The sequence below is a fragment of the Mugil cephalus genome, chromosome 23, assembly GCF_022458985.1.
Source record: "Mugil cephalus isolate CIBA_MC_2020 chromosome 23, CIBA_Mcephalus_1.1, whole genome shotgun sequence".
NCBI lineage: Eukaryota > Metazoa > Chordata > Actinopteri > Mugiliformes > Mugilidae > Mugil > Mugil cephalus.
The window spans coordinates 3,853,589-3,872,061 of NC_061792.1; the positions used below are offsets into that span (position 1 = coordinate 3,853,589).

At 42.2% G+C, this 18,473-nt stretch overlaps 1 protein-coding gene across 11 annotated transcripts in view; it reads right to left on the reverse strand.

Moving 5' to 3' along the window:
- The window catches only part of dmd (dystrophin), a 281,198-nt gene that overhangs the window by 118,167 nt on the left and 144,558 nt on the right, over positions 1-18,473 (reverse strand). For 8 of the 11 annotated variants that reach the window (XM_047576965.1, XM_047576970.1, XM_047576961.1 and 5 more), the window contains 6 exons: positions 16,367-16,468; positions 12,190-12,297; positions 11,883-12,062; positions 6,485-6,663; positions 6,351-6,386; positions 2,497-2,620 (listed from right to left, as the gene is read on the reverse strand). In XM_047576965.1, the coding sequence (XP_047432921.1) occupies positions 2,497-2,620; positions 6,351-6,386; positions 6,485-6,663; positions 11,883-12,062; positions 12,190-12,297; positions 16,367-16,468 (729 nt within the window). The remainder of the gene's footprint in view (positions 1-2,496; positions 2,621-6,350; positions 6,387-6,484; positions 6,664-11,882; positions 12,063-12,189; positions 12,298-16,366; positions 16,469-18,473) is intronic. The other 3 variants (XM_047576967.1, XM_047576964.1, XM_047576962.1) reach the window with 1 other exon arrangement.

Consider the following 18,473-nt stretch of genomic DNA (forward strand, 5'->3'; position numbering starts at 1 on the left):
TACTGTTGTATGTGCCTTGCATGTTTAAAGAGATAATATGTCGGTAAGGGTTATAAAAACAAGTGGGAACAAGGACAACTAGACTTGAGTCCTAGGTCCAAGTAGTTTCTCCACTTCTGAAGGACTGGTAGGAAGTTGGGGTTTAGGTAGGGACACCTGCAACTACCATGAATGTGACAATTGTAATCGGAGGAAGCTGTTTTGATACTGTTTCCCTTAGGATAACACGTAAGTAGCTGGTTGTTAACAAACCCAAGTCAGGGGACACCGTCACAAGTTCCTATTTAAACCCCAACTCTGCTTAGGTCTTTTAGAATTGAAGAAGCTTGGGATATACCAACTGTTAAAAAAAGTGCTTGCTTTGCTTTTTGTTATTTATTGTTGGGCTGTAGCAATTGGCAAAACTTGTAGGGTTTATCATTCTGCCACTCATTCAAGGAGCTTCTTCAGTTCAGACCTTTGAGGAGTTTGGGTTTAAATAGGAACATCAGGACACCAAACTGACTTGACTTGGGTTTGTTAACAACCAGAACCTTATCTGTCATTGGACAAAACTGTCTTCATCCTGTTATCCTAAGGCAAACCGCATCAAAGCAGTTTCCTTTAATTACAGTTCATTATCTGGTTGTTACAGTCATGCTAGTTCCAGGCGAATGACACCCACAGATGTTCCTATTGAAATCCTAGCTCCCTACCAATCCTTCAGAATTGAAGAAGCTCCACGACCTGGATAAGCGCTAACCTTCAGAGACATATTCTCTTTTCGACCATACAAGGCACAGACTAGAAAGTCAGAGTGAGCAACACAACTACCCACATTACTGTGAAAAATCCATTTTCCTTAAGGGAGTGTGTCCAACCAACAGAGAAAATCTGTGATTTTGGTGAATTATTTCCCCACATCCAGGACTGACATATTCAGACTATGTCAGACATTATTCATTGTAGGTAGTGGCTGCAGAACAATGCTTCCCCTTCTCCTGAGGATCAGAGTTCGGTACTGTAGGGGTTGTGTCTTGTTTTGTATTAGGTTTGCGTTCATTTCATTCATTAGGATTTGTTTCTCATTTACACCAGCACTTCATGCACGAGCACTGTGACTTTTTAAGAAGGGCTAATTCAAATTAATTATGGATCTATTACAGTGTTGAATTAAATATTATGCTCTTAATTCTAAGAAAATGTCAATGTGCTTAATTCCATTAACTCAAAACTCAAAATTTTTTAATTAATAATGGATCAAAGAAGCGCTTAATGTGAGTGGGTTTGCTCTTACTGACGAGGAAGCAGTTCGAGTCTGAAGCCACCTAAGATACATAGCAATTATAGTGGATTTTAGATCATTATTTTGGTTTCAAGAGAATACCTTTTGCAGTTTTGGTTCAATCAAAGGGCCTGTTCAGACGTTGCAACAGGATCCGATCTTGGCCAGTGATCGGATCTCTCAAACGTGATCTTGGGGGTGTTCACACCTGGCTTTCACGTGATCAGGTCACCGTGATCGGATCGCCCAGATCGGATCTTACTGCAAGTGTAGTATTACTATAGCACATCAGGGTTGCCTTGCCATGATGTAACAAGAGCTTTTCATATATTGCTTTAAACAGTGCAACACGGACACAATGAGCTCCTAAGGAGCTGTATGTGGTATGATTTGTCAAGTGAACCCCGAATATTTACACACCAAGCAGTTACTACCTGGGTCCATTCTAGAAGATGGTTCCCACACACTATTTGGCATATAAAAAGTTCCTGGCGCTTTATTCTATTTATTTCTGTATCTGCCGTGTGATTTATATATATATATATATATGTGTATATGTGTACCTGTCTCTTATTCTGAAGCACTGTTCTCATAACCATGTTGTAAAGTTACCTTACCTTACCGTGTACCAAAAACTGTGATAAAATGTGTCAAAATAGCTAAAAAAAAATTGGGATTGTTTTGTAGCAAAGGCTAAATTATCACACAGATTCATCATTTGGACTCAAATCAATGCTCCTCTGTGTCTGCTTGGATGGGAAAAAGTGTTTGCTGACATGCGCGCCCGCAGAGTCCCAATCTGCTCTTCAGGCTGTGTTTACGGATCGTTTCTTTAATGGGACACTGCTAGCCATAATTGGACGTTAGATTCCTTTTAAAGAAGAGAGAGCTATTCATTAGTCTGTAACAGGTTGTTGCCGTGTTTTAGTAATTGCCGACCGTGCAGAAATCAGAAATCAGAGTTTATCTGGCATGATTCTTTTTTTTCCCCCAGTTGATTGACAGGTGTAAGCACCGGGTGCACTCAAAAACTCATTATGGAGACTTTGCTGCACCTCATATCTCCAAGCCACATCGGCGTTGTCCTGCATGCATAATCAGGCTTCAGAACGGCCCCCGCTATATGGAACCTAAAATTTATTTCCGGCCCAACTGTGCGATCGAACCTTGTTATTTCTGCGTCGCGGGTCTCGGCAGATTAGGCTCTACGGGGCGCCGCCACCGTCTTTTACCTGCACTTTGTCGTACAGCTCCTGGACGCTGCCGTCCTTGCGGGACACCGAAAACTCGGGGCTCTGCAGGATGGCCTCGCCGCGGGTCATGTAGCTGTGCACCTCTGTGAAGTCGACGTCGAACCTGACCGAACACACACACACACATAAACATAACTAGGACGTGACTAACGTATGTAAACATCACCTGAACTGAAGTGAGATGGAAAATTATCTTAATTGCCTCATTTAGTTAGAGGGAAAACAAAATCAACCGATTAAAACCTAGGACTGTGGGGGTCCATTTTCATCTTCCTTCAGTAAAGCTACAAAATGTACAGCTGAATCGCTGAATTATACATCACAGGGACCACTTTAAATAGGCCTAAAAATCACCTACTGCGACTAGTTGTTGAAGAAACATTCAGACCCTTTATTTAGAGGGCTACGCTACCAATTGAAAAAAAAAAAAAAAAAAGATTTACTAGTTGTCTGTGAGCAACATCTGTACAGAGGTCGCGAAAGCAAGACACTGGGATATAGCGGGTCTCAAAACAATTAGATGGATGGGTGCAGTGGAAGCAGAAATCACAGACACGTGAAGAGCGACTGACAGGCGGCTGACAGCGGTGGATAAGATCCTCATTGCCAAGTCAGCTCAACTCCATGGATATCTGCGCTGGGAAAGAGGAGACTGAAGTGTGCGAAAGACTATCGACTATCGTCGTACATTGCGCATATGTGTATAATAATTTTATGTCAAGCTGCGAAGAAGCGAATGAAAATGGACATAGTATTATTCACTAATATCTTAGTGTTAGTTGTAATAATAATAATAATAATGATGATGCAGTTTTCATATGGCACCTTTTTAAATACCCAAAAACGCTTTACATTAAATACATTATTCATCTGCTCACACAGTCACACCCTGGTGGTGGTAAATTACCTCAGCTGCCCTAGGGCAGACTGACGGAAACGTGGCTGCTAATCCGCGCCTACAGCCTCTGCGACCACCACCAGACATCACTCACTCGCAATTATACACCAGTGGAGTTCACACTGGGAGCTAGGTGGGTTAAGTGCCCAAGGACACAACAGACCGACTAGCGATACGGGAAACTTTCGGTTATTGGACGACCACTCTACCTTCCGAGGTCGTGCCACCCTAACACAGACTTACATCTTCCCTCCGGACCATAATCAGCACTCTTGATCGCTCCACCCTACACCGGCAGTCTGGTATAAGTTCATATTTTGCTTGTTTACCAATGCTTCTTGTACTTGGCCCGAAGGTTTTCGGAGCTTGACCAAAACTAGGGTGCGATAATTTGGTCACTGCTGATCTGCTTGTGACCGTGGACTCGTCGTACTTGTGAAGATCTTTGCAACGACGAACAGCACATAAAGCTGCAAATGCTTGGGACATGTGGAATATTAAGATTCTCGAATCGCTTCGAATTTGCTTGAGATCCGCAACATAAAGTGGAGGCATTCAACAGAATTCACTTGAGCCCATGTACTGCCTTAAGTCATGTGCACTGCGTTTGCAAGGCCAGCGTGGGTGTGAAAATGGATGTGGCCTATTTTTTTAAAAAAAGCCACAGTTCAAGTACAAAACTATAAGCCAGTATTCAAAGGAGATGAAAGAGGCATACCATAAAAAGCTCATGTAGGTATTTCTCAATAACTAGCACTGTCAGTAAAACTGTATTCGTACCCAGCTCAGGCTCTTTGAATGGAGAACAACAAAGCTAACCCAGGCAACCGACAACAGCCAGCAGGAAGGAAGGGAGATGAAGGTCAGGGGGCAGCATGAGTCGGTGAGAGGGAAATTCATTAAATGGAAGCTAATGTGAATGCTAATGGATGGCATTGGCATTTTATGGTATAAGCTGCAAATGATGATCTCAGAAATTACCCACCGTGGAGAATGTTTTCCTTTAACTCCTATGTACAGTAGATCCAAGGGGAGTTTATTTTTTAATTAATTACAGTCACTTTCGATTCCTTCGTACAGGCTGCCGCCTACCTCCCATCCACTATACAATGAAGAAAGTTGACAGATGCCTGCACTCGCTTTTGACTAAAATGGATTTGTCACACTTAAATTCTTAAAATACCACATCTATGCATCCCGCCTTCCATGCCTGATTGGAAAATAAATTGTATGAAATAGTTTTCATTTCAAAAGTATAAGTGTGATCCACTGCACCTACCACACAAGGCTTTTATCATTGTACCTAGTTTTGGTGTCAAGGTTTTTTAGTCTGGCACTGATGAACTATATCCCGTTGGCACAGCCAGGTGTTGGACTGAGATTTAAGTTATCGTTTGGAGATTTGAAATTGTAAAGAATTTCTAATAACGGCCATCATTTCATTCCTTCGCACGGGCTGCTGCCTACCTCTCATCAGCGGTACTCTTGAAATCATTAATATCATGATATCATTATGTAAGCACACGTTTTCTGAGCGCACACCTAGAAAGATGGTAATTAATCTGTATGATCGTTTTTGGACGATGGAGTTTGTGTCGGTCCATAGCTTGGACACCCGACCGACACAATTGTGTATTTCCGTGGATAGCAGTAAAAAGGGATGAGTTAATCCCTCGGTGGTTGAAAGTAACGTTGTTGTGTAGTGGCAGCATGGAGGGGGCTGACTCCAGGATGCTGGAACTCACTGTTAAGCCTTCTTGCAGTATCCTGGGCCTAACTTAACGAAACATCCGTGAAGGGAGGCGCCCAGATAATGTGCTGCATACTGCCTACTGCTGTTGGCTAGGCAAGGTAGCTGTTTTTGCTAGTTGGTAGCGGACTGCTAGCCTGCTGGTCAGTTTTCAGTAGGACTGGGCTTCTAAATGTGTTTTGGCTCGGATCTTGGAAGAGGGGAGAAGTGTTGGTTGACATTTAGTCGCATATCCCATCACTTCTTACCTACTGTTGTTGGCTAGGCTAGTTAGCTGGTGTCTTCTTGTCGGTTGCTAGTTGGTAGCTGACTGCTTGCCTGTTGGTCAGTTTTCAGTTGGACTTAGCTTCTACATGTGTTTTGCCTCGGATCTTGGCACACGGGATGAGATTTTCTGTTGCCATTATGGCACGAGTTTTAGTTTCTTTAAACTTTTAAGGGCTGTTTCTCCCTGTGTTACTTTGAATAGCTTGTTTTACTTCCTCTGCGTCTTACCCATATGACGGATGGCTCCACCCTCATTGTTTGCACCTTCGTCTCATTACCCCATCAGCTCTTGCGTGCATATATAGCCTTACCTGTATCTATTTTCTTCTTTTTGTAGTGTTTCCTGGTTCTTTGTATTGTTTGACTTCTTTTAATTTTGTTCGACTGTTTCTGTGTTAAAACCTCAGTTCCGTATGAAGCTTCTTCCATTCAAGTCTTGAATTTAGGCCCTCTCTTTTCCTGCTACACTTTTCTGACTCACCTGAACACACATTTTTAGCCTATCTCACTGACTACAACTGTGTGGACGCAATCATATACGCTACAGACTGCAACCTTCAAAACTGAATATGCGTGTTTCACTTATTTTAAGCAAATGCCAGATGCCATACCCTTCATGAAGATGAGATTTAGTGCAGAACTTTCAGATTATGAACTGGCACGTGAGTGTAATTGACATGGCCCACAAGTGTTTGAGATGTCAGAGGATTCCCTCTAAAATGTACATTAACATTTAAAGTGGCATAAATGCAAGCACTAAAGTAAAGTGCATACGTCTCCACTAGAGTACGGAGCTTAAGTAAATGTGCTTTCTACCAGTACACTACATATCCACTTCTATGGCCATTCACTCCTCTACTCACTAAATCTGCATAATAATAATTTTCATTATTATTATGAGCATCTGCCATCACCTACCTGCTGAGATAAGACAGCATAAACGGGTGCATGTAACTGAACACGTGGCACAAGTTAGGAAACACTTAAAAACAGTTAAAAAAAGGAAAAAAAATGCAAATTCCAAGTTTGACGCTGTGGCAGCTCACACCCACCTCTTCCTGAGCTCGGAGTCCACCACCGCTTGTCTCTTCTTCTGCGGCGGCGTCGGCGACTCTCTGGTCTGCCTCGCGGCCGACACCTTCTCCCTCGTCGTAACCTTGGTGACGGTCGCCATGACGGAGTGGGTCAGCTCGGACTGCTGCTGGGCCACGGTGGTGGTGGTGGTGGACAGCTGAAAAGAAACGTTTAGAGGGTAAACTGCAAGAGCTGGTGATGGCAGTTTGCAAGGATCCTCTTTGACATCTGCATCAGTCAAGGATGGATTTCATCAATCGCACACTGCCAAAACTACAGTGTTAGACGGGACAGCTGTGAGATGGTTAGGCAGTGATTTGGGATTCATGTGACTCAGGCAGACTGTAGCATATATGAGTATATCTTTGTTTTTGTTGTGTTTTTCTGAGCCTTGTTCATAGTTTTCAAGTTTGCTTCTGCAGGGATGAGCAGCAACGACAGCGAAGCGGTTGTGTGCAACTACCAGGACCTGCCTTGCTGCTATGGAAACGTGTGTGTGTGTGTGTGAGAAAGAGAGAGAGAGAGGGAGAAGCTAAAGCGTGTGTGCCTGCAGAGGTCAATCTGCTAATTATCTGACTCATTATAATGGGCAGCAAGTAATTGAGAAAGAGCGGGACTGAAGGAAAGATCGGGGAGATCCGTGCGACCGGTGACTTCAAGATGGAATCCGTCTGCAGAAAAGTGTGTGTGTGTGGCCATTAAAATATTATTTACAGCAGCGCAGGGCTGTAAAAATATTATTTAAAGGATAAGGCTGTTCTTTTACATCTTTCTTACCAATGAAGACCTTAATTCAAAAAAAAAAAAAAGGCAGCTAGATATGGGTTTGAATAATTTAGTCAGTCCCATCTCACATTTTCTGGGTCGAAAAAAAAAGTTGTGTTTGAACTAGAATTAGAAAACCTTTATTTGTCCCACAATGGGGAAATTGTAGCTGGCAACAGCATACATAGGGATGGAGAAAATAACAAGAATAAAGAGTGGACAATGACAATATTCAAGTATTAACATGTATACAAAAAGTATAGAGTTGTCCGCAGTGCAGAGTAAGTAATGAATAGTGAGAGTGTTGAACCTTGAGGAATTAAAAATATTGCACACATTAAGAATGTTCATTGTGGAGCCTAACAGTAGCAGGAAGGAAATACCTTCTGAATCTTCTCTTCACACAGTCTTCACTACAAACGTTCATTCCATCGGAACCAAAAAAAAAAAAAAAAAAACAGCAGGAGGAGCAGTGGTCTTTATTCATTGTTTAAACTAGAGATGAGATTTGTGGATCTTTGAATGGAGCCGTCCAAAAGACTAGCTTGTTTTGATGTTTTTCACCGTGGGGGTAACTCATTTTTATCTGAGAAATAACCACTGGGAGGAATGATTTGGATCATTCAAGACAGATCACCAATATATATTCCACTGGTAGATGCTACCTGTTTTTGAATTATTCTAAAATATTGATTCTAGAAAGATACCATACCATTATACAGCGGCATTATTCTCACAAACGGCACACCCCATTTTCCCTAAACGGGGTTGTGCGGTGGCAGCATGGAGGGGCATAACCCCAGGACATTGGAACTAATTGTTCAGTATTCTAGAGGTGTCCTGGGCCTAACTTAACTTAAGTGAAGGGAGGTGCCCACTTGAAAACCCCAATGGTGAATTGCCTACTGTCATTGACTAGGGTAGGCACCTGGTGTCTTCTTGTTGGTCGCTAGCTGGTCTGCTGCCAACTAGCCTGCTGGTCTGTCTTCAGTGGGACTGGGTGTTCTGACTGGGATGTTGGCACAATGGATTGACCTGTGTAATTGTCAACACGAAATTGCACCCATATGCTGCTGCAGTTTCGTTTGTATTTCTGTCCTGTGTGATCCCAGGTGTGCAGATTTCCCTGTGACGACTCATGGGTCCTTAGGGTTAGGGTTAGGGTTTTCTTTTCAATTTTTTTTAAAGGACTCAGATTCGGTTTATTTAACACCCCTTGTCCAGCCTTATTGCTGCGCTTTCTGTTGTACCTTAAACCAAAAGCCAATTCCATCTGGTTTTAATGTTGCTTCCCTCACCCCTTACAGAGCTAGGTCGTAACAGATTTCTTTGGCTCATTTTGTCTTTTTGAGTCGCCAGCCGCTCCCTTCAAGTGAGGCTGTCCTCCCACACCGTGAGACCTCTCGCATGAAGGCATGTGGACGACACAGCAGACAAAAAAAAGATGGCACGCAACTGTGACTCTGTTTTGTTCAGCACATTCAATTTGTTTGCGAACGTCACATCTCTTATTTGAACTGTAGCACAAAGCTGGCTTCTCCTGAATCGTGATGGCGGGTTTACATTCTATTCATTCTATATTATCTTGTTGCGATGAAAATATTAGTGTTTTTAAACTTTATGTTAAACATAATATGTCCTGCATGCAGATCTCATATCCTAGCTACCCTGTAACTCTCAGCACAGAGAGAATTTCTTCCTACTGAAGACTTAAATCCTTACAAACAGCAGCAACATGGGGTTTTGGTTTTTGAAAAGGGTTGCATAATTTCCCTAAACAGCTGGTCTCGTTTTTATTCAGCGTTAATCAAACAGGAGGAAAATAATGAACGTTTTGGGGACAAATTTCAGTGGCACATTAATTCACATTTGTGCCTCTGGTGCAGTGGTTGACACTGCACGAAATCAACAAAACACAAGAAAGTTACGATTGAAGCCACGGTGTTTGAAACTCTTGTGTGCCTCGTGTCAGTTGCACATGTACACATTCCACTACGACTATCCACTTCTTCTTCCATGTCTGATGGAAAAATATGGAATTTGTGCGAACATGCCAATATATTTCATTTCAAAAGTGTAACCTTTGTCTTGTTTCCTGCTCCATTCAACTTTTTATTGTCATATTTCAAGTTTTTCACTGGCTTCCAAGCTGGCCTCCAAACTGTGGTGGTGTAAATCCTATCGGCATATCCAGGTGTTAAACTGTGATTGAGAATGCAGCACAGGGAGCCTCCCCCCACCTCAGCAGATGAATGTGGAAACAACCGGTGAACAAACATCATTCTCAAACAGAAAAACACTTTGATTGAAAGGTGGCTTGAACATTGAGATGCAAATCTGGCAAAAGCATGTAAATCTAAATGTTGTTGTTTTTTTTATATTCGGGTTCTTCAAATAAACGTGAGAGGACTGGACATGAAAAACTAAATGAGAGAACTGTCTCTATGGTGGGTATTTGTATTTGTCGAGATAACCCTTCCAAAGAGTCGCAGTCTGTTGTGTTATCCATTGTGTCACTGGCCCAGCGCACCAACATTCTGCCCATTTTTTTAATTAATTTTTTTTTTTTAACTGTTTTCTTTGTGGCAGAAAGTTGGTTTGGAACCACTCCATTGAGAACTGATTATGCTTCATCAAAGTACATTCTAAAATGGTCTTGAATTTCTGTAGTGCTTTTCTACCTATTGGTACTCACAACAGTTTACGGTCACAACTACACATCTACCCATGGTGGTGATGGACTGAATAGTCAAAGGATTATCCAATTGTGTGCACAGGTAGTTTTCTCTCTGTATCAGTAGAAACATAATGAAATCCCAATGGATAAGCTAGTCTTAATGGTAACATTTACTGGAACAGCATGAATTAGTTGCTGTCAAGAAGCTACCTTGTATTTTCCTCTGACCCAACTGTCAGACATTACCAGTTTCCTGCTGCCCAAACGTGAGATAGTACATTGAACTCTTGGTTGTGGACTGTTGGCCAGATTTGTTGGCCAGGCCTGGCTGTGGATATTTTCATTATCCCCTGGCAATCCGCAAATAAACTGATTAATTGGATCTAATCGGCAGATTAACTGATAATGAGTCCAATCTGTTTTCTTTTCATGACACTTCCTTGGAATAGAGAAAAATTAAAAACATGACCATGCTTAGGCTTTATTTTCCAACCTAGTATGTTGTTTTGTATCTACCCAACTATGTACCTAAGCTGCCTTTTGATGCTTTAAGTCTATTGTAACCTGTGATCTTTCTTATCCCACTCCCACTTCTCAATACCCACACATCAGCTGTACAACTACAACAACCACCAGGATTTCTTAAGCCAAAACCCTTAAGACTGTACAATGCCTGGTGTCAGGCAGTGTACAACGACTTCCAGGATTTCCGGTGCTTCATGAGCAGAAGCAAAGCAAAGCTATAAATAATTCTTCTAATGTCCTCGTATAATGCTCAGAGACAACTCCAACGACACTTAACATGATGACGGAGTATTTTTATCACCAAATCTTAAGTACTTCATATTTATCTTGTCACTTTCAAGCCCGTTGGTTTTAAAAGTACAAATGTGACAACAGAGAGGTGAAGATAAAGGCAGAGGAGAATTTCCTGAGAATGTGTAAACCAGAGAACAGTCGCGGCAAAGTGAACGTTCTGAGGGTAGTGATCACTGTAGCGCTCTTTAGAGCATTTTTTCCACAGCGTACTCCTTGACTTGATGCAGCCATGGAAGGATAGGTTTTTGATGGCTGCATTTCACCAGTGCTAGGGGGAGTTCTTCACCCCTGTGTGCTTGTTTAGGACAGAAAAGACACACAGATGCTAAGCTCCTTCTATCCTCCTGCTTCCTGCTATGTTCTTGCCAAAAAGGAAGTCAGTAATGGAAGCCTTGTATGCATTTATGGCATCAGGTGGTAGAAGTACTCACTGCTAAACTGTCATTAGGTGTGTTTCAGCGGAGAGTGGTTCAGCTGGGACTTTGTCAAGGCTAAGGTTGCAATTTCACTTTTTTGTGCACTTATCGATTGCTACTGTGTATCAGAAACTACTATTTGATCAACAATGTCAAGTTTACATACTTATACAACTGGCTAGCATATATTCTTTTCCATATGAAATTGAACAAATTCCTGTGTGGACCTGAGAGCCTCAACCTGGCCCAAAACCACTAAGCAAGACTTAGTTTTATTGTTTCATAGAGCCGTCTTTCATTGACCTCAATGAACTTAGGCCCAGTCTCCACGTTTCCATCCACCACAGTGTCCAACTGCCTCAATTACGCTCGCTTGATTTGGAATATCAGGCAGGGTGGACAGACGTAGCCATAGCAGAAACCCTTTTTTTTTTCAGTTAGTGTTTTGGAACATAATTTTCACATAATTGGTGGAAACCAATTGTTTTAGGTATTACTCAACATTTTGGGCAAAACCTGACAGATCTTTGCCAGAGAATGATCGGTTCCCAATGGAAGGATTCCAGGTCAACTTTCCGGCAACTCGACCTGGCATCCAAGCTAGTTAGCTAATGCTAAGCTAGGGTTTCACTCAATAGCTAATGCACAGCCACGGATATTGTCCATGGCAGCTTGGTATACGTAAAATGTGTAGCTTACCTGCGAGCTGCTCATCTCCAGGCTCTGGATGAGTCGGTCCCAGCGCTGGGCAAAACTGTCCAGCCTGGCCTCTAGTTTACTGGCCACATCTTTGTTCTTAACACTGGACAGCAGGTCCTGGCTCATAGAACACAGCTTGTCCATTGCGGGACGCTTCACCTCCAGGTCTGCCTTTACCGCCTGGTGGAACAGATATAATCCTTAGTAGCATGTCTATCATCTGGAAACATTATAATAAAGCATTTCCGTGTATATCTTATTCTTGTTTCAATCATAAAGGGACAATGGGTTTAGTTTAGAGACTCACAGCAAGACGACGCAGACAGGCCACCATCTCAACCTGGTCTTTCAGATTGGATGTCTTAATGGAGCGAACAAGCTCCTCCTTCTGAGTCAGCCAGGAGTCAAATAGACACTGTGAGAGAAGGTAACAAGGAGAGAAAAAAAAACGAGGAGGCAATGAGGAAAGTGTGGGGAAAAAGTGAAAATGAGGAAAACGATACATGGGAATAGCACATAAAAAAATTAACTACCACAACCGTAACGACCAGCTACGTGAGATAGCAGCTCATCAGGACCGAAATCGACAAGGCCACAGGACCTGACAACAACCCAGCACACAACCCAAAGGTGTTCAAGGGAGCGGGGAAGCAGCTACCTTTTTGACTTTAAGTTAAAAAAGTTATCTAAGATCTGGAAGACATTCAACCTAGGCCCCATCCCCAAGAAAAGACTTTGTGAATCAACTTCCCCAACTTCCAGACTGCCTGGCTAACATTCCACCAAGTGCCAGGCTGCAAAGCTGCTTGTCAGATGTGGTGACATCTGACAAGCATCACAGTCACACTCTAAGAGGCTGTAGTGCTACCAATTCCGTTCCTCCTCCATATCTAAGACCTCTGGTTACAACCTAACTTCACAGTATAATGCAACAACAACCACCTTCGGCTTGGGACGACAAGAAAACTCGTGGTAGACTTCCAGGGCAGCAAGAAGTCCCTCACAGTTCCTAGGGTTAGAGACACAACTGAGGCCCTCCAGAAAGGAGACTAATGACTTTTAATGTGTGGACAAGGCTACTAAGAATGGTCCAACACTTTGTAATGTGAGTTATGTGGTGGGCGTGTTTTGTAGTAGAGTTTGGACAGTCTGGAGGCAATAACCGAAAAGAGAATGTGAAAGCTGAAAGCCACCCCTCTCTATAGCATACTAAGTGGAGGCAGCACAGGAGTACGTTCAGCCACAGACGCATCTAACCATATGTCTCAAAGTGTTGAGGGGACTCTTTCTTGCCAACATTCATCACAAAGGCACATAACCAAGTAACTTTAAATAGTGGCTATGTTAGCGAAACAAAATGTTCCTCAATAAACAAAGGGCTACCACAACCAGAAGGGTGGCAATGCAAAATCTAGTTTGGGGCTTGTAATTACAGCTGATCTGTTAATCGCATTTAATCTGATGTTGTGATTCCAGCTTCCTCAAATATTAATAACAGAACACGGGCAAATCGGATATCTAGGCCTATTTAATTTCCCTTGTCACAACGGGCTGTGGCTAAAAATATCAAATTCAAAGACAGCGATAAAGGACGGAGGAAGTATCAAATGAATATTCCAAAACAATATATACAATGTTTATTTCTTAACACATTTTCCATGTTGCATTTGTGCAGATTTCTGTTGTGATGACTGCTACACCACCTTGGTCCACACTGATTCGTCTCTAGCACCACTATTAAGTTGAAGTTTGTGGTCGATAGCGACAAAATATGCACATCCATGCCCTGTGGGATTGATTGTGATCAACTACTACTCTTCTTGTGGGGCATTTTTCCTTCCTCCTATCCATATGTTGGGTTCATTCAGATGCAGTTGCTTACTTTGGATAAAAGGTTACTTAGGTCACATCTCTCCCAAACGTGCATGTCTTCGCGCCAAGCCAGAAACAATGCTCATTGCCATGTCTGCGTTTCGACCCCAAGGACACACAGCAGCAATCTCAAGAGATAAATCACTTATCTGTAAATATGTTTGAGACAGGCCATCTTCTCTGAAAAAGTCACAGACAAGGACGCGTGGAGAACTAAAGTGAATTGCATAAAAGCACCCTGCTGAGAGGGACACATTCAGAATTGGGGTGGCAAAATCTATCATGTCATCGTTCAATAAATGTTTCTGTGGGTGATTTCCGAGCCTCTAGAGGATTCCTCAGAGCCGGTGACACGGCTTCCATCATGTTTTGTTTTGGGTTTGGATGGAGAATGAAGGAAGGTGATGCAGGGAGTGTACAAAACTGCCTCAGCTTCTGAAGACTGGTAATATCACAGCTCTCGTTTTCACTCTCTCATTTCCAGGAAGGCTCGAATAATATTGTTGCTAGGGCGCTGCCTTATCAATCATCACTATTGGGCAACCTGAGGAAGCAGATGGAGGGAGCGCTAAAGACGCACTCAGGAAGCACAGCAATTCAAGAGACGAATAATGATGCCAATGAATTTGCTGCTTGTGGTCATGATGAATGTAATAGATATGAACACCGTGCCCACTCGTTTCAATTTGCTAAAGGGTAGACAGCTCGAACAGAAAGTTTATTCAAAAGCAATCATGACTTAAAATACTTTGCACTGTATTTCGTCTGTGGGCCTACACAATTGCTGTGCTGTGTCGCATCACTGACAACTAAACAATTAATTACATCTGGTAATTCTTTTTACCATAGGTCTCCAACAGGGGGTCCACGGAGGTAGTGCAGCAGGGTCGCAAAATCTTTGGTTGATTAGACATTTTTTATATATTTTGTCAATTTTCCCCCACAAATTTAAAGTTCTTTAAACACACAATAATATAAATACAATATATTTTAGTTAAGGGATAAATGGAGACGCCGCCCTACTGTTGCACTGAATGAAAAATTAAAATAATATTATAATGTATAAAACACATAGATAGGGGTCCTTGGCCTGAACAACACTGGAGAACCCTGTGTTAAGACAAGGATAGGATGAGATGTTTGAAAGAACAAGCTCTAACTCTGACAAAGTTGTTTTTCATCTAAAACCTTTAGATTTGAAGTCGGATTCATATTAAATATTAACTAAAGATTTTTTGGCGTAAAAATCATAGGTATTTAACAGGAGGTCCGGGACGCCTGGGGGGGTCTATGGAGGCACTGCAGGGGGTCGCAAAATGTTTGGTTGATTTAACATTTTTTATACATGTATATATATATATATATATATATACACACACACAAACACACACACACATATATAATTCTCATCCACAAGACATTATCTTTCAGTTAACACTTCACTCAGTCAGCGATAAAGACATCAACACATTACTCTTTCATGCCAAAATAGCCCAGACCTGTCAATCTAAGCCTCCTGTGCGCAGCAGGCAGTAATGCAGTAATGTACAAGTTAGGTATGTTTATGTCAGATATTCAATACCTTAATATTGAATGCAAAATGATAATGATAATAATGTCTGAAAAACACTGACAATCCCTGGCTTTTGCTAAGCAGACCTGTGCTTGTTGGGCCTTCTTCCATTATAAACACTGATCAACTCTGACTGTATTATTATCAACTAAACCACTAGAATGAGAAAAACAAAACTGTTATCTTCCATCAAGCCTCAGTTGTAACTGAAGCTGTTTAAAGTGTCCAGACTTGACAACCTACACCACAAACCCTATCACTACTTCATAATCAGAAAGATGACACCATGCCATTATCACACATGCTCGCACGCACATACTAGATGAGGACGTGTTAATGAGTTGTGACTGGTGATCCACTTAACTAGCAACAGTAGAACTTCTGATTGAGTTTTTGTTTGCACTGTAAAAACTTAATGAATACTACGCGTCTGGAAAAGCCAGTGCCGAACACTTCGAGTTTATCTTTCCGATCACATGCCTAAGTCAGGTCCAATTCAACATCTCGCTAATCTCACTAATATTTGAAGCAATATATCTCCCTTTGTATCTTCCTCTTTGTGTATCTCCTTGGCATTTCTGCACAACCCTTTCCTCTAATCTGCATCAAAGTCGGCTGAGGGAGTCGGGAAAGTGCAGTGTGGAGCTCGAAGTTTTTCTGACGAGCGTTCCTCATTTTTTAGAATATTTTAGGGTCTTCCCTTGTTCTGTGTTTTTGTTATACTTCCCAAGCAGTGTCCTCAGGGACCCTCTGGCAGAGTGTGGGCGAAGCCTAAGCCTCCATTGTTGCTAGGCAACATTTTCCAAGCCATCCACCCAAGCAACCTCGTGAGCTGACATGAAATGCAATGAAAACACTGACCCCAACAATGGCTATAAGTCATGAGGAGACCAAAGAAGTCCAGCCTGCAATCCAGAAACTTCTAAAAGTGCACAGTCAAGAGCTTCCTCACCATCTGTGCTGCAATCTGATGCATTAATTGGTTGATCCAATTTTTATTCCTGCCTCAATTAGCACCCAAACACTCATGCGCTCCTACCTGTTCGTTAGTGAAGTGCTGCCATTTCAGGAGGATCTCCTGAAGCAGAATCCAACGGTCTTCTGTCCACCTGCAAATGGCTGCCCAGCGATCGCCAAGCACCTGCACAGAGTACACACAGTATACCATGTACTGAAATGTAACACCATTAATGTCTGTCTCTATTAGCACAAGAGAATGAAAAGTTTCATTGCTTTGCCTCAAAGGCTAATTTATTCACATTTTAACTTTTCAGCGAGCAGAGATGCAGTTTGATTCTTGAGCCTTGCCCTCTCTCTGAGGGACGGCGCCAATTGTGGAAGAGCATGAATAGTGAATACCGGACACTGTCTGACTGTAATAAAGCAACAGCGAATTATATTATCTGCCATGTCTGCCACTCACTTTGCCTGTCCCTCAATATGCAGTATACAGTATGCAATATATACTATAGACCCCTTCACGGTTTGTAAACAATGTGATGTTTTTTGAGGGGCGGGGCTTAACTGGATGCAAAACATCTGAAACACCTCAGCATGTAAACGGGGGTTAGCATATTTCAATGGACTGTTTTGGGAAGAATGGATGAGGAAAATGCATATCTTAGAGAATATACTAATACACTTACTATCAGAGACCTTGAGAGTTAGTTTAATAAGTTGACTCTGACTGAGGGGACTATATTCACCGACCCCTACACTCTCACTCACTGGATGGACGATTTGACCAAAGGACACAGAGGGGATGAAGTCTGGTCTGTCTTTATCAAGTGAAGCCTCTACTACAAAGATATTACAAGAAGTAAGTGGAACCACTGTGGAGGGTAACATGGTAAATGCAACTTCTGCTTGGACACCCCTGAAACATACAACTAATGTTGTGTTAGCTCACGGTTAGCATTAGCATTAGCTTGTAACAAAAGTCTCCTAAATAATGATTAACTTACATAATTTTAGTCACGATTTAGTCTAACCCATAATGTTTACCCAGCTGAAACTGATGATGCATTAGACATTAATCTGAACTGATATGAAGTGTGCCCATTGTTGATTGCTCAGTCCAATCCTTTCTTTTAATCACCAAAGCCAAACCAAAGTTGTGTACGACTGGCAGTGGCTGATATGTGATAAAACGTCCAGTTTAGTGTTTTGGATTTTTCAGTTTTGGCACCAAAAAATACAATGGTTGAAAGTGAAAGTGTTTGCCTCAGGCTTCCCTCTGTTCTGCCTCCAGTTAGCATCGCAACGTCACAGTGATGTAGACCGTGAAGGGATCTATAACACACACACACATATATATATATATAGTTTAGTTTGTTCTCATCCTTCTATCATCGTCTATCAGGTTGCCCTTGTTTCCCAATACCTTGCTTACCCTGGTGATCTGACATCTGAGCCAGTGTGGTTCGTGTTTTTTGCACTCAATTCATTTCAGTATTTATATGCCATCAATACCAATACAAATAATCTCAAGACACTTTACAAAATCCGATCTGAACCCTGGCCTGAAACCACCAGAGAAAGCATGAGGGCGACGGTGGCAAGGAAAAACTCCCACTCAACGTTATTAGCATTGAGGTAGGCAGATGGTAAGTAGTACTGAGGACCTTGGCCAAGGTCCAATACTGGCTCTGCTCCTGCCACATATCAGAAGGTAAGATGTTAGTAGGCAAGACATGACCAACCATAACCATAACCATAATCATAAACCAATTGCTAGCATGGATTGGGAGTCCCATGGTCAAAATGGGAAACCCTTTGAAAGGTAGTAGAGAATGACTGAGCCAAGATCCTGTAAGACTTCCAGAAACAGACTGAGAAGCTGGTGATGGCTGACCAACCGGACAGCAACATATGGAAGAAGGTGCTTGACGAGTAATATCAAGTACTGATAAGAAGAACTATATGAGATATGCAGGGTGAATGTGAACGTTGTCCCCGAGGCGTCAGCACAGTTAGGTCTTTGACCTAACTGGCTCAAGCAGATTCCAAGAACAACATCCGAGATCTACACTACCAGTCAAAAGTTTGGACCCAGTGTGTGTTTCACATGCAGTCTATGTCTAGAGTAATGCAGTAGTAGGAATAGCCTCAAAATACCTCTGGTTGAGGAGACCTAAGCTTGAGGA